General features: G+C 64.6%; 1 protein-coding gene across 2 annotated transcripts in view; it reads left to right on the top strand.

Moving 5' to 3' along the window:
• Nucleotides 1-1523: 1523 nt before the first annotated feature.
• Nucleotides 1524-14851, top strand: part of VAV2 (vav guanine nucleotide exchange factor 2) — a 92143-nt gene continuing 78815 nt past the window's right edge. The window contains exon 1 of one of the 2 annotated variants that reach the window (XM_058672925.1): nt 1524-2189. In XM_058672925.1, coding sequence (XP_058528908.1) covers nt 1986-2189 — 204 coding nt within the window. In that variant the 5' untranslated portion in view covers nt 1524-1985. The remainder of the gene's footprint in view (nt 2190-14851) is intronic. The other variant, XM_058672926.1, reaches the window with a different exon arrangement.

The raw sequence follows: 14851 nt of genomic DNA on the forward strand, positions 1-14851 counted from the left end.
CCCTGCACTGGGCATCCCCGGGCACACATGTGGTGGCTTGCCAGGCATCTGTGTGGAGGGGACCAGGGAGCCCCTGTGTCCTGACCCTCCTCACCTCTGCCTCGCACTGCAGCAGGAGCTAAAAAAAGAGCAGGGGGAATGGAATGTTGACCGATTAAGGGGTCAGCTTGGCCAGTGCCAGCTGGCAAATTCTGTCCCGGAACACACAGGCCTGTGCTGCCCCCAAGTTCTACTTAACGAGGAGGAGCGCTGGACTCCTGGCCTTCCTAAGAACTGTTCTGGCTGCACCGCAGATCTGCCCTGGCCCTGGCTTCTTGGGGTGCCCTCCTGGGAGCGGCTGAGCCGCCCTCGGCACCGCCAGAGGGCGGCAGCCGCCCGTCCGCCCGCGGCAGGTGCCTGACCACTCCCCCAGGCTGGCAGGGAGGACCAGGCAGGACAGGGCAGCGCCTCCTCCCGCGGTCGCGGGCTGACCCACCCCCTCATCCCTCACAAGCAGGTGTGCCGCAGGGTGGGCAGAGCAGACCAGCGTCTCCGAGGGGGCTCCAGCTGATGGGGTTCAGCAGTGCCCCCAACCCAGCCCCAGCCAGGACGCTCGCTTCGGTGCAGAGCCCACTCCCCTAGACCAGAGCCCTGCTGACAACCCTGGGCAGGGGGACCCTCTCTTGGGCTGGGTGTGAGATCACTGCCCCGGCTGCCCAAGGAGAAGGGGCCTCGGGCTAGGGGGCCGCAGGGCGCGGGGAGCGGAGGCCGCGGCCTTGGCCGGCCCACCCCGGGCTGCCCAGCAGCCTCAGCCGCGGGTCTGGGACCCCTGACAGCTGAGCCGGTCCGATCGCTTCCATCGCCCAGTCGGCTGTTTATGTCCGCGAGGCCCCGCCCACTGCCACAGGCGCCAGCTGGACAAACACTGTCCCCTCCCCTCCCCCTCGGGGTGTAGCCCTGGACGGAGTTCAGCGCGGGTCAGCGTGCGGCCGGACACCCCTCGGTCCCCCTTTACCCCACTCATCCCAGAGCGCCCGCCTCTGCCCGCGGGGCGACGGACTTTGGCCGCGCGCGGGATCCCAGGAGGGCCGTCCTGCGGGCCCCTGGACGGCGGCGACCCCGTTGTTGGGAAGCCTCGGCCGGACCCGGTGCCGGCCAGTCCTTCCGGAGGGCCACGTGATGACGCCCCGCACCCCAAGAATCCGCTCCCGACCCCCACGGGGGTTCGGCGGTCCCGGGGGACACGCAGGGACGGCGACGCGGCCATCGCTGGGCAGGCGGGGTCGCCGCCCGGGGCGCAAGGCACCCCCAAAGCCCCCCCGGCCCTGGGAGAAGAGGGGGCGGAACTCCAGCCCCCAGCCCACGCCGCCGCAACTTTCGCCGGCCGCGGCGGGGCAGGAAGTGGGGGAGGCGGGGGCGGCGCTTGGGGGCGCGGGGCGGTGTCCGCGATGCGCCCCGCCCCGCCCGCCGCGGCCGCGCCCCCCGCGCCCCCCGCGCCCCGGAGCCCGGCGCCCGCGAGTCGCAGCGAGCGGCGCGGAGCGCGCAGCCCTCGGGCGGGGTGGACAAAGCGGCGGCGGCGGCGTAGCGGCCAGGCCCCGGACGCGCGGAGCCGGCGACCCGCCGGGCCTTTGTCTCGGGCAGGGCAGGCGCGGCGGCCGCGGGGCGCCCCGAGCGCAGGATGAGGCGCACGGCCGGGCGGATCGGGGAGCGCTGTGGCGGCCGCCGGCGTGGAGCCCGGCCTGGGGCCCGCGGGCACTTGTGTGCGTGAAGCGGACACCGGCGCGGCCGCACGTGGGCGGGAGCTGCGGACGGCTGGGAGCCCCGGCAGGAGGAGGAGGAAGAGGAGGAAGAGGAGGAGACGCGCGGCGGTGCAGCGGGGACCCGGGGCCGTCCGCGCAAAGCCCCGCCCCGGCCGCCGAGCCCCGCGCGGGCGGGCGGGATGCCCCGCGGCCGCCGCACTTGGGCCGGAGCGCGGTGCTGAGCGCGCGGCCGGCGCCGCGGGCGCCATGGAGCAGTGGCGGCAGTGCGGCCGCTGGCTCATCGACTGCAAGGTCCTGCCGCCCAACCACCGCGTCGTGTGGCCCTCGGCCGTGGTCTTCGACCTGGCGCAGGCTCTGCGCGATGGGGTCCTCCTGTGCCAGCTGCTGCATAACCTCTCTCCGGGCTCCATTGACCTCAAGGACATCAACTTCCGGCCGCAGATGTCCCAGGTGAGGGCGCAGGACAGGGGCGCGCGACCCGGCCTGCGGGGGTGCGGGGGCGGCTGCTGCGAGCGGCGACCTCCGCGGGTGCCAAGTTGGCCCAAGTCGCCCAATGCCGGGGAGCGCCTTCGCCGGCCGCGCTGCTGCCGGGTTGCGCCCCAGCTCCGGTCCCCGCCTCCCGGGCACCCTGCCGAGTGTCCGCAGCCACGCCGCTGCGGGGAGCGGGGAGGCCGAGTCTCGGGGCTTAGCGTCGCGGTGGCCGAGCGCCGGGGACCAACGCGCGGGCGCTGGGAGCGCGGAGGGAGGGCTCGGGCGGGGCGCAGGCGCGAGTCCTCGGGGTCTGCGGGGCGCACTGTGGGGGGGCGGGGTGCCGCCCCCTCGCGGCCTCCGCCTCCTCCTGGACCCCGTGTCTCGCGGCGAGCCGCCTGGGGGATCCCCAAGGCAAGACGCCTCGGCGCCGGCCGGCCAGAGCGTCCCGGCCGCTTCCTCCGCACCCCCGCCTCTCCGACGGGCCCTGGAGTGTGGCCTTTGTCGCGGCGGAGGCGCGTGCGGCTGTTGGGCCGGCCTGGAAAATGTCCGTTCCTCCGGCCGGACCGGCCTTCCTTGGCCCCTGGAAGGGAACTTGGCGAAGATTTGGACGCGGGGGAGGCTTCCGTCCCGCGCTGGGGACTGGGGTGTCGCGGCGGCGGCTCAGGAGGGCTCGGTCTGGCCGGCGCTGCCCGAGTCTGGGCTGGCGCTGCTCGGCGCTCGACCTTCCCGTCAGGGTGCGCCGTGCGCCCTGCCGTCCTCAGTAACGGTGTAGGGGGCACAGCGGCCGTTCGTGGTGGGAGCGGGCCTGGGGGGGGGGCTGGCCTGAGTCAGCACCCCTTCCGCTTCCCGGCGGCCCGCGGCCTCTGGCCTTTGGCTGGGCTGCCTGAGGAGGACGTGGTTCCCCTGTGCAGGGTGTGTGGGGGGAGCACTGCCCTCCCCTCGAATGCAGTAAGGATCGGGCTGTGCTGGGGGTCCCCTGCAGCCAGCTCCCCACCAGGCTGTCCTCTCCTGGGGTCCCGGGGAGGGGCTCCCTTATTCTGTGAGCTGGGAGCTGCCGGGGCAGGAGGCTGGGGCTCAGGCAGGGCTGGGAGGGTGGGCACAGCAGGCTGGGAGGAGCCTGGCAGTGGAGCTGCTCTCCCAGCTGTGGTTTGGGCAGGGTGGGAAGAGGAGGGGCCTGGCTGGCCAGAGCCGGTGGCTGGGCTCCACCGCTGTGCTGGAAGTTGGGGTCAGAGCCTTCTGGGGTCCCCCCAGCAGGATGTCTGGGGGACTGGCCGGCAGCGGCTGTCCTGGCGTCTGTACAGCCACGTGCTCCGACCACATCCTGCAGCTGTCAGTACCTCTGAGTGGCCCTGTCCGGGGCAGGTGACGGGCTGACTCGTGGCTCTGCTGTGGGGACAGGCTGGGAGAGGGAGGTACAGTCTGCGCCGTGGCGGGAGATCCGTGGGGTGGTCACTGCACTCTCGGATGGGCCTGTGGGGTGGTCACTGCTCTCTCGGATGGGCCATGGGGTGGTCACTGCACCCTTGCACGACCTGTGGGGTGGTCACTGCACCCTTGCACGACCTGTGGGGTGGTCACTGCACCCTGGCATAGCCCTGTGGGGTGGTCACTGCACCCTGGCACAGCCCTGTGGGGTGGTCACTGCACCCTTGCACGCCCTGTGGGGTGGTCACTGCACCCTTGCACGACCTGTGGGGTGGTCACTGCACCCTTGCACAGCCCTGTGGGGTGGTCGCTCCACCCTGGCACAGCCCTGTGGGGTGTTCGCTCCACCATGGCACAGCCCTGTGGGGTGTTCGCTCCATGCTCGGACGGCTGCTGTCCTCACAGAGGCGCCTGTAGGTCTGTGTCGTGTCAGCTCAGATGGTTCCGACCGTGCCTGGGTAGGCAGGGTGGGTGGAAGAAAGGCTCGTGGAGCATGTATGGGCCACGCTGCGGGCTCCCAGGGGTGCGTTAGCGGCGGACTGGACTCGGTAGTAGGGCCAGGAATTGAAGCCAGGCACTGGCTAGGGGACACTGGCCTCCCAGGCCGGCTCCTGGCCGCTAGGCCAACGCCTGCCTGATGTGCTTTTGCATCGGAAATGATCTGTTCACCCCATTTTCCTGCCAAGTGCCCACATCCACAAGTAAGGAAGAGGTGTTACCTGGGGGCCCGTGGGGCGGGAGAGGAACTTGGGGGCTCCCAGGTTGGGGGAGGAGGTGTTATGGTCAGGCCATGGGGGCAGGGAGCCGGAGAAGCCACGGCTGCCTCCTCTGGCCTGGCCTATGAATCCTGCGCCCTCCTGGGAGGAGCTGCTCAGAGGGGCTGTGTGGCGCGGGCCAGACGCCCAGCGTATGTTGGGCAGCCCAGCTCCTGCTACCCTCTCGCTGTTGCCAGGTTCTCTGGGGTGGTTGATGGTGTGTGGCGTGTCGTGGGCCATGGCCGTGGGCACTAAACTGCAGGCTGTAGGCCGTGGGCTCTGGGCTGTGGGCAGTGGGCCGTGGGCTCTGGGCTGCGGCCCTGGCTGTCTGGTGCCAGCAGGCTCCCGGCCTGCCATTGCCTGCCGTGGCCAGTCGGGATGTGTCCAGCTTGGAGAGGCATGTCCTGTGTCTCCTGCTTTGGGAATGCCACACGGGCTGCTCCTGAGGGCTGGGTCCCTCTCCGGTGGTGTTGTCTCAGCTGGGACGGTTGCCCCAGCAGCATCTTAGCTGTAGGCACTTAAGGAGCACCTGCTGTGTCTCAGGCGGTGCTGGATCTCTGGCCGGGAAGGTGCGGTGACTTGTTCCACCGCTCCTGGAGGCAGTGGGCTGCGCTGGGTGTAATCTCTCCACAAGGCCTGGAAGCTGCCTTGGGTTTAATTAAGCTAATTAGCCGAGGCCACAGCCGGCTGACTGTGCGGCAGGGCTGTATTTGGAGCAGCTGCTTCGCGAGGGCCTAGCTGGGGTCTGCAGGTGGCACTTGCAGGGCGGCCCCCACGCGGCCTCCGTCTGCCCGGGGTCATTGCACAGAGGAAGCTGCCCCCCACTCCTACCCGCAGCCCCGCCAGCCTCTCTCACTTGCTCTCCGGAGCCAGCTCCTCTCTCTGCTGCAGCCTCCACCCAGGGCCATGTTGTAGTCTCCCAGTGAGCCCGCCCCTCTCCTGGCTTGACTCAGGGCCCTCCGCCAGGAAACCTTGGGTTTCATGCTCGCTCCTGAGGCTCAGGTATGCACATGTTTTGTTAGGGTTCCTCTGTTTGATGGAAACACAGGCAGCTCTTGTGCCCAGTGGACCATCCCTCAGGTGCCCCAGGGCAGGGCCAGGGTGAAGCCTAGAGCCTGGTTGCCCACGTGGGGTCAGGGGTCCAAGCACTGGGGTCATCTTCTGCTTTCCCAGGCGAATGAGCAGGGAGCTGGATGGGAAGTGGCGCAGCCGGGGCTTGAACCGGTGCCCATGTGGATGCTGGTGTGGTAGGCGTTGGCCCGAGACGTGCTTGCCATCCCTTGTCTCCCTGCGAGCGGCACCTGGGGGTAGTAGTGTATGTGCGGGTGAGCCCTCCTGCTGGGCTCACCTTTGGGTGCCCTGCCGCCTCGTGGGGAGGGGAGCAGCCAGTCCTCCCAGAAAGCCCTGACGGGCAGCCCGAGGGCTGTGGATCACCGGTGAAGCAAGCTCGTGGCCAGCCAGGGAGTGCCAGGCAGTGGAGGGCTAGGGCTATGATTCTGGGCAGTGTCTGCCTTCTGAGACACTTTGGCCGGCTGATCGGGGGGGAGTGGGGCACCTGGGGTGCCCTGCACCTCTCAATGTCTCAGAATTGACTATACGCAGGGCATTCTCTGTGGCCACAGCTGCCTAGACCGGGTCACAGCACCGTGTGTGTGGTGCCCGTTGCCAGCCTGGCCTGGTGGTTTCCCAGTTGATGCGGGGGGTGGCCGGGCAGGTGCTGTGCCTCCCCCCACCCAGCAGCCCCTCTCCACCTGGCCCTTCGCCTTTCCTAGTTCTGCCTGACTTTGGCCCTGAACACCTGGTGTTCTGGCAGGTGGCAGGTGGTCTGGAGTCCTCCTTGGCTGGGGGGTGAGCTCCCATACTCCACGGCTGAATATGACTTTGTTCCTAAGGTAGCAAGCATGAACCTTAGGTACTTTGTCACAGCCTAAGTAGACGGGACTACTGGGTGGGAATAAGGAGTTAAGAGTAGGTTTGCTTTTTATTTTAATTTTAAACATATTCTATTTTTATTGGAAAGGCAGATATACAGAGAGGAAGATCTTTTGCCTGATGATTCACTCCCCAAGTGACCACAAAGGCCAGAGCTGAGCCGATACGAAAGCAGGAGCCGGGAGCTTTTTCCAGGTCTCCCACGCGGGTGCAGGGTCCCAAGGCTCTGGGCCGTCCTCGACTGCTTTCCCAGGCCACAAGCAGGGAGCTGGATGGGAAGCGGGGCCGCTGGGATACAAACTGGTGCTCACATGGGACCTCAGTGCATGCAAGGCGAGGAGTTAGCCACGAGGCTATCGCGCCGGGCATTTGGGCTGACAAGTGAGGATGTCCCCATGGTGCGGAGGCCGTGCCGGGCTCTGGCTCCTGGCTCCTGGCTGATGCCCATCCTGTGCAGGCCACAGGGCACAGCTGCAGTGAGCTGGCCGCTGCCAAGCACGTGGCAGGCCTGGCCTCCTCGACGCTCCCGCATTCCCCCGCCTGGCCCAGCTGCCGCCGGCCTCTGGGGAGCCCTGCCCGCCTGTTCTCTGCTTGCTCTGTTCGCTCTCTTGTCTTTCTCGTGGCTCTCATCAAAGCCCTACAAGATGCTTATCTTGGCAGCAAGAATGTTGCAGTCCTTGCATAGTTTTTCATAACTCGCATTTTCCACGCGTCTCGGGGAAGCCTGCCTATCTCGTTCCCTCCCTCTGCCCACTCCTCTCCTTCCCTGGCCCCTCCCCACCTCCCTCCTTCCCACCGCTCGGCATTCTGGCTTGCTGTGCCACACCGTGCCGTGCCGGCTCGTCGCTGCTCGCATGGTGCGGTGTGTGGGCCTTCAGCCTGCCGCGTGCATCTTGTCCTGTGCCACCATTCCCGGTGCTGCCCGCTTCCTGGCACCTCTGTGCCGGCCAGCGGGGGCGTGGTGGCCCTGCGGGCTGTTAGGAGCCAGGGGCTCGGGGACTGGGCTTGCTTCCAGGCGTTCTCAGGGTCTGCATTGGGGTGGACGTGTGTGTGTCTGGACATGGCTGTGTAACATGGATGTGTGTGTATGTACAGGCCAGGGTTGTTTTATAGTTACACACATCATTATTGTCAAGTAGAAATACAGTACGTGCCATCTTTGCAGGTTTTTTTTTAAAGGTTTATCTATTTTTATTGGAAAGTCAGATATGCAGAGAGGAGGAGAGACAGATCTTCCATTCGCTGGTTCACTCTCCAAGTGGCCTCCACAGCCGGAGCTGAGCCTATCTGAAGCCAGGAGCCAGGAGCCTTTCCAGGTCTCCCGCACGGGTGCAGGGTCCCAAGGCTTTGGACCGTCCTCGACTGCTTTCCCAGGCCACAAGCAGGGAGCTGGATGGGAAGTGGAGCAGCTGAGAGATGAACCGGTGCCCATATGGGATCCTGGAGCATGTAAGGCAAAGACTTTAGCCACTAGGCTACTGTACCAGGCCCATCTCTGCAGCTTAAGATTTCAGTGTTATAGTAAACAGCGAGTTCATTGTTTATTTCTTACAGATTTGAAAGACAGAGAGAGAGAGAGAGAGAGAGATCTTTCTGCTGGTCCTCTCTGCAATTGCTTGAACAGCTGGCTGGGCCAGGCAGAAACCAGGAGCCAGGAGCTCCATTGTGGCCCCCTGCACAGAGCAGGGACCCAGATGCTGACGTCCTTGCCGGCTGCTGGGGTGCAGGGAGCTGGGGTTGGCTGTGGCGCCAGGACTCAGGATGGCTGAGGAGACCACGGTTCAGGCCTTGAGGCTACAGAATTCTGGCCTCTGCTGTGGCCTGCAGAGTGAGCTGTGTGCAGTACCAACAGAGCCTGGGCCAGCCTTGTACCTTGGGCTTAGGCCACTGCCCAGGGCATTGACATCCCGAACGGGCGCCGGTTCAAGTCCTGGCTGCTCCGCTTCCGGTCCAGCTCCCTGCTCATGGCTGGGGACATGGCTGATGGTGGCTCCTGCACCCACCTGGAAGTCCCGGAAGAAGCTTCTGGCTTCTGGCTTTGGCCTGGCTTTTGGCTCAGCCCTGTTGTGGGTGCCTGGGGAGGGAACCAGCAGGTGGAAGATCTTTCTCTGTGTCTGTCGCTGTCTTTAGAGTAACCGAGAGTAGAGTGGAAGCGTGGAAATGGCACCTCTGGTACCTACGTGCTGTCCTCGCCCGGAAGTGGGGCCGTCAGGAGTATGGAACCAGGCTGTTTGTGGCCCTGGTGGCTGGGCAGAGGTGACCCTGCCAGGGGATGTCCACGTGACCTGAGGGGTCACTTCGGGGGCATACAGGGCTGCTCCGTGCTGTGTGGGAGATCTGGTTCTGGCCAGGCCTGGGTCTGGGGCGGGGATGCCCATGTACCTGCATGCCGTCTGCTGTGTGTGCCGTCCAGGGCCCTGGGCACTTCGTGCCTCCTGGACTGGGGGGCAGAGGCACTCTGTGGGGGCCCTGGGGGGTGTGGCAACCTTACCTGGAAGCAGGACCAGGCTAGGGACCCCTTTGGACCAGGCTGGGCCAGAAGGGGTGTTTGTCCGCTGGGTTGCTGGTTTGTCCCGGCTCCTGGCCCCATGCCCAGGCCGTGGCCATGGGCTGTGAGCTGTGGCGTCCTGAGATGGGGGTGAGCTGAGATCACACCAGACAAGTCTAGGATGTCTTAATGAGTCTTTATTAACCAAGCCTGGTGATAACAGGGCCCACTAGAAATGACAAATCGCAAGTCCATATGGCAATCCAGTCTGAATCGAAGATTGAGAGGAACAAACGGCCATTACCATGGAGTCTGTCCGTTAAGCTGAAGCCCGATGTCCCAGCTTCCCCAACAATATAAGTTATCCTAAGAGACGTGCAATGAATAACCTGGACACACTTCCAAAGCTGCAGACAGGCACCTTTCCCTGGCTTCTCTGCCCACACTCCATCACTGCCAGGCCTCCCTCTCCTGGAACTCCTGATAGCACACACATTAGAAATACAAACATCTTAGCATTGCTGTCTTCACTGTCCCGCCCAAGCAGTGGACAGAGGGTGAGGAACAGACACACAGGGCCACGTTCAGGGCACACCTGTCCTCAGGAAGCCAGAGAGCAGGCAGGTGCTGGGGAGGCCAAGAGTCAGAGTGCCAGGGCGGTGGAGGCACCTGAGCAGGAGGGTGAGCCCTTCCCTGTCACAGGCCTTCTGGGGGGCTTCGAGGGGCGTGGTTATGCACCAATGCAGGTTCCAGGTGAGGATGGTGAGCCTCACAGGTGGGCAGAAAGGACCCCATAGATGAGGGACGAGTGGCCATCAAGCTGGTGAGCCTGAGACCACACGGTGCAGTAGGACCCCAGCTCTGCAGCCCAGCTCCCACCACCTCCCTCCCAACTGCCTCTTTGTCTGCTCTGGCCCTGGCCTGGCCACCCGCATCTCATGGTGTCCCAAGCTACAGACACATGATACCCTTTGCCATTTGCAGCCGACCTGTGCTCTGACCAAACCTACTTACATGAAGATTTACCGTGTTTCTTTGACAGGCAGGGTCACAGAGAGAGCTTCCATTAGCTTGTTCTGTCTGGCCAGGTCTCCCACGTGGATGCAGGGGCCCCAGCACCTGGCCCACCCTCTGCTGCTTTCCCAGGCAAGGGAAACAGGGAGCTGGCTCAGAAGTGGAGCAGCTGGGCCTGGAACCTGTGTCTGGATGGGATGCCAACACTGTGGGTGGAGGTTTAACCAGACGCCCTGTAAAAACTTACTGACGGAGGACCACGTGTGAGTTTTATATCTTGTTGTGTCATGAAGTTTTACTTTGACCCCTCTTTCATTTGCAAGCGTAAAAGCTTTTCATGGCCTGTCAGGTGGCAGATGCCATGGAACCAGGCCACAGGCCCTGCACACCCCGGTGGCGGCCAGTGTTGAGTCCTGTCTTGGCCTTGTGCCCTTGCCTGCTGCCAGACTCAAGCCAGTGTGCAGTCCTGTGGAACGCTGGGCCCCGGGGCCCACAGAGCTGCCTGGGTGGCCTTGGCTCCCGGGGAGCACCTGGACGCTCCGCCCCAAGTCTGCTCCCTGGAGGAGGCAGCGGAGCCCCTGTGCCTGGACAAAGCTCGGGAAAGGTGGCCGTGAGTGTGGCCAGTGCTGCAGGGACAGTGTGGGTCACCCTGCTTGGGGCTGTGTTCATGTGTCTGGATGCCTGGGGCCAGGGTGACTGCAGCTGGCTTCCTGGGGAAGGTGGCCTTGAGCTGGCTTTCTGGTGACCAGAAGTGGAAATGGAGGGGTTTTCTAGCCAGGGCTCTGTAGGTGAAGGCCCGGAGCTGCCCCCAGGCTGCCCTCCCCCGACCCATTCCGGAGCAGGCCTGGCTGTGTGGGAGCCGTGTCTTTCCCAGGCCGAGCTGTGTGGGATCCACGTCCCAGTAGCAGTCACCAGACAGCTCTGACAGTGGCGAGATGGTGCTGCGCGGCCCTGGCGAGCCTAGCCTGCCGGTCATGCTTGTCCGGGTGCTGTTTCCCCGGCTGCTGCCGCCTCTGCAGCTGGGGCTGAGATGTGGTCACCGGCTCAGAGCCCAGTGCCCGAGTCCGACGGGGCGCCCTAGGCTGGCTGGCCCTGTCCCTCTGGGCTGGCGGAGGCTTACTGCCCCCTCCCCCCCGCCTCCTCCTGCCGGTGGAGAAACACAGATGTGTCTGAGGCGCATGGGATGTCCTGTGATGGGGACACCCCTGCCCCTCGATGGGGCTTGTTTTTTGACCCCCGCTCCTGTGTTCCCCAATGCTGTGTCAGCGCCCTGTGCTCCTGCTACCAGGAAGTGCCCCGTCTGTGGCCCCCCGTCCCTCCTGGATCGCCAGAGCCCCAGGCCCGCCCACTCGGGCTGAGCCCCTCCTGTGTGGCCCTCGCCTGGGACGTGCTACCCCACCTGGCCTGGCCACTTGTCCCTGGTGGGGACCACAGAGCAGTCCTCTGGGACCCTCACTTCCTGTGTGCGGAAGAGGCTGCTGCTTTTTTTTTTTTCTATTTTAAGATTTTTTAATCTGTTTTTGTAAAGGCAGATTTACAGAGTCAGAGAGAGAGAAAGATCTTCCATCTGCTGGTTCACTCTCCAGTTAGCTTCAATGGCCAGAGCTGAGCTGATCTGAAGCCAGTAGCCAGGAACCTCTTCCAGGTCTCCCACATGGGTGCATCCTTTGCCGCTTTCCCAGGCCACAAGCAGGGAGCTGGATGGGAAGTGGGGCAGCCGGGACTTGAACCGGTGCCCATATGGGTGTTGGAGGTGGAGGGTTATCCTGTTGAACTACCACAGTGACTGCAGGAAGGGGCTTTGTTGGAGTTGCCTCCTGGGGCCTGTGGACTGACTCGAGGAGACAGTGGATCTGGACCCCAGTGTCCAGCCCGTGCCAGTGCAGAGTGGGCTCTTGGCACTGGGCGCTTGGGCGCTGTGACACCCAGGGGCTGCCCACTCTGTACAGGTCCCTGACAGGGCTGGGATCAGGCTGCAGGGTGGACTCCGCAGCTGGTGGCCTTCCCCTGCAGGACAAGCCCTCCACCAGCAGGTGTGTGGTCTTGGATGTCCAGTGTGTGGTCCTGGGTGCTTGGTGAGTGGTCCTGGGTACTCGGCATGTGGTCCTGCGTGGTCCTGGCTGCTCGATGCATGTTCCTGGGTGCTCATTGCGTGGTCCTGGGTGCTCATTGCGTGGTCCTGGCTGCTCCGAGGCCGAGGACATGCTGTAGCATGGTGGCACTGCTGCTGGCTTCCGAGTCCTGAGAAGGACAAAGCAGAGGAACTGTTCCCCAAGGCTGGGCGGGTCGCGACCTGGAGAGCTTGTGCCCGGGCCACCCCCTGGTTCCCCCAGACGCAGGATTCCACTGCGGAGTTCGTGCGGGAGTCTTGGCAGTTTGCCTAAGGAGCAGGTTATTTGCTTGGGCTGACCATGCCCCTCGCCAAGTGGACCTTGTGTGACTTGGTCTCAGAGGTAGTGGCCAACATTCCCGTACTCTGGGCCTTTGTAGGGCTGGGGAGCCCAACCCCGTGTGCGCTGAGTGTGGGTGCTGGCAGGTTAGGGCCTTCCATGCTGTATCCCAGAACTGGAAGGAAGTGGTTCAGGGCAGGGCGGGCGATGTGTCCTGGCCAGGCTGTGTGGCCTGTTGGGCTGCCCCTGCCCCTCCCCAGCCTCTGTGCCCATGGCAGCGAAGGAAAGGCTTCTGGTGTCAGGGTTGACTCCTGGCTTGGCTGCTGACCCCTGCGTGTCCTTGAGCCTGCACGTCACTGGTGGGATTGCTCAGCTGGGCCTGGTCTGCACGCACTTGGCTCCCTGTGTGCAGGCAGCGGCGGGCCTGAGGGGTTGGGCAAGGTGGGGACACCCCCTCCAGGGGGTCTCCCCGGCCTGAGTGACGGCAGGCTGGCCTGGAGGCTGCCACTCTTGGGGTGCCCTGGTCAGTGTCTGGCCTGTCACCTGCTGTGTTGCCGGGGAGGGCACAGCTTCAGCCCCCTCTGCTGTTGCTGGGGCCCACACGCTCCCATCCATCCCAGATCTGCACCTGCCTGAACTGGGCCAGTCTGGGCCCCAGGAGGGGGTGGGGGTATCTGTGCCTTTCTTGGTGTCCTTTGCGGGAATGGAATGAGGGGTCCCTGGCCAGCTCTGAGTTGGGGGAGATGGGGACTTGACACTGTCACATGGGAGCTGGGAGGTGCGGGCACACCAGGAGCATGTGTCCAGTGGGTGGGTGGACAGAGTTGGGGGAGGGCTTCCTGGAGGAAGTGGTCTTTTAGCTGTCTGAGGCAGCCAGGTGCTGGTGGGAGGTTCTAGAACAGCCTGCTTAGCCATGGCTTTCGTAGCTCCATCTCCCCTGCCCAGCGACTGGGTCACCTTGGGGCCTTCGGGCCTGCACTGTGTGTGTGCCGTGTGTATGCGTGTGTTCTGCGCTCTGGCCAATCCGCGTAGCTGCTTTTTGGGGCGTGGGAACGAGCTGGACCAGCTGCCCTGCCCCCCTCGCCTGAGCCTGCACCCTTGTGGCTTAGGAGGTCCCATTGCGCTGGCCGTGGGAAGTGGTCACCCCGGCTGTGCGGCCAGCATGTCACCGCCAAGGCCGCCTCGCGTGCCCCAGCAGAGCAGCCCACCTCAGCCCTCCTCCGACTCCCGGGAGCTGACCCTGCCACACACGCGCCTGCCCTGGCTGCTCCTGGGCCTGCGTGCTCGTGGGGGTCGGTTACGAGCACGCGTGGAGGGGCTCAGCTGTGGCTCAGGCCTCTGCCTAGGGCCTCGCCTGCCCCGGCAGTCCCTCGGGTGGCGGCTGAGGACAGCGTGTCTGGGTTCACCTGTGGGGCCCAGGGCTTCCCGCAGACCTGAGACATGGCGTCCTGTGGCACCAGGAGCGGGCGGGTCCTGAGCTGGCCGCTGCAGCACTGTCGTCCATCATCCTAATTTGTGCATAGCACAATGTACTTTTTTAATTAAAATTTTTAAACATATTTATTTATTTTTATTGGAAAATCAGATTTACAGAGGGAGAGACAGAGAGGAAAATCTTCCGTCTACTGGCTCACTACCCAAGTGGCTTCAGTGTCTGGAGCTGAGCCAATCCAAAGCCAGGAGCCAGGAGCCTTCTCTGGGTCTCCCATGCGGGTGCAGGGGCCCAAGGCTTTGGTTCATTTTCTGCTGCTTTCCTAGGCCAGTGGAGCAGCTAGGACACGAACTGGCTCCTCTCCTCACCCTGGTGTGTGGGGTGTTAATTCAGCCATTAGCCAGCGGGGCTCTGGCTGCAGCGTGGACTTGCAGGAGGGCCAGGAGTGACTGAGCGGGGCACACCCAGGCTGGGGTGGGAGAAGAGCTTGTGGTGCTCGAGGAGGCTGTATAGGGACCAGGGTGCGAGGGCTGGTGCCCTTGCAGCCGGCCAGACCCCTCGTGTGCCTGAGGATGGCTGACGTCCTGGTGTGTGGCTGCGGCGGGGGGGGTGGAGGGGCTCTCCCCAGTGTGCCCGGGTGTGCTGGGGCTCAGGGAGGAAGTGGGTCCCCAGGTCTCGCTCCGGGCTGGTGTCCGTGTTCCCAGGCAGCCCTCACCCCAGGGGTTCCCATGCCCACACGGGAAGCTATTGCTGTGGCACCTGTATTCTCAGGTCATCTGAGCTGTGTGGTGTCCCCGGCCTCAGGGCTGAACTTGCCCCGGAACAGGTGGTGACTTAGGGTGTAGGGGGTCCAGGTCACTTCTCCAATCCAGTGCCTGCAGTGGCCGTGGCCAGGCCTGGCAGCAGCCCAGAGCTAGGAGCTCGCTCCAGCTGTGAGGGTGTGGGGACCCAGGGCCTAGAGCCATCAGCACCGCCTCCAGGGGTGGAAGGGGCAGCTGGGAGCCAGGCTGGGATACCCACTCTGGTGTGGTGTGTGGGAGACCTGGCTGTTGGGGTGGACGCCTGCCCCGCCAGTCCGGTCCGAGGTCCCAATACCGTGGCTACACCGTTCCCTCCCCCGATCTGGCCCCTCTGTTGGAGTTGCTCTGCTGCCCCCTCACTCCGCTTGGTCACTGTCCCTAGGGTGGAGGGGCGAGAGTGGGGTG

Source organism: Ochotona princeps, chromosome 14 (assembly GCF_030435755.1).
Source record: "Ochotona princeps isolate mOchPri1 chromosome 14, mOchPri1.hap1, whole genome shotgun sequence".
Classification (NCBI taxonomy): Eukaryota; Metazoa; Chordata; class Mammalia; order Lagomorpha; family Ochotonidae; genus Ochotona; species Ochotona princeps.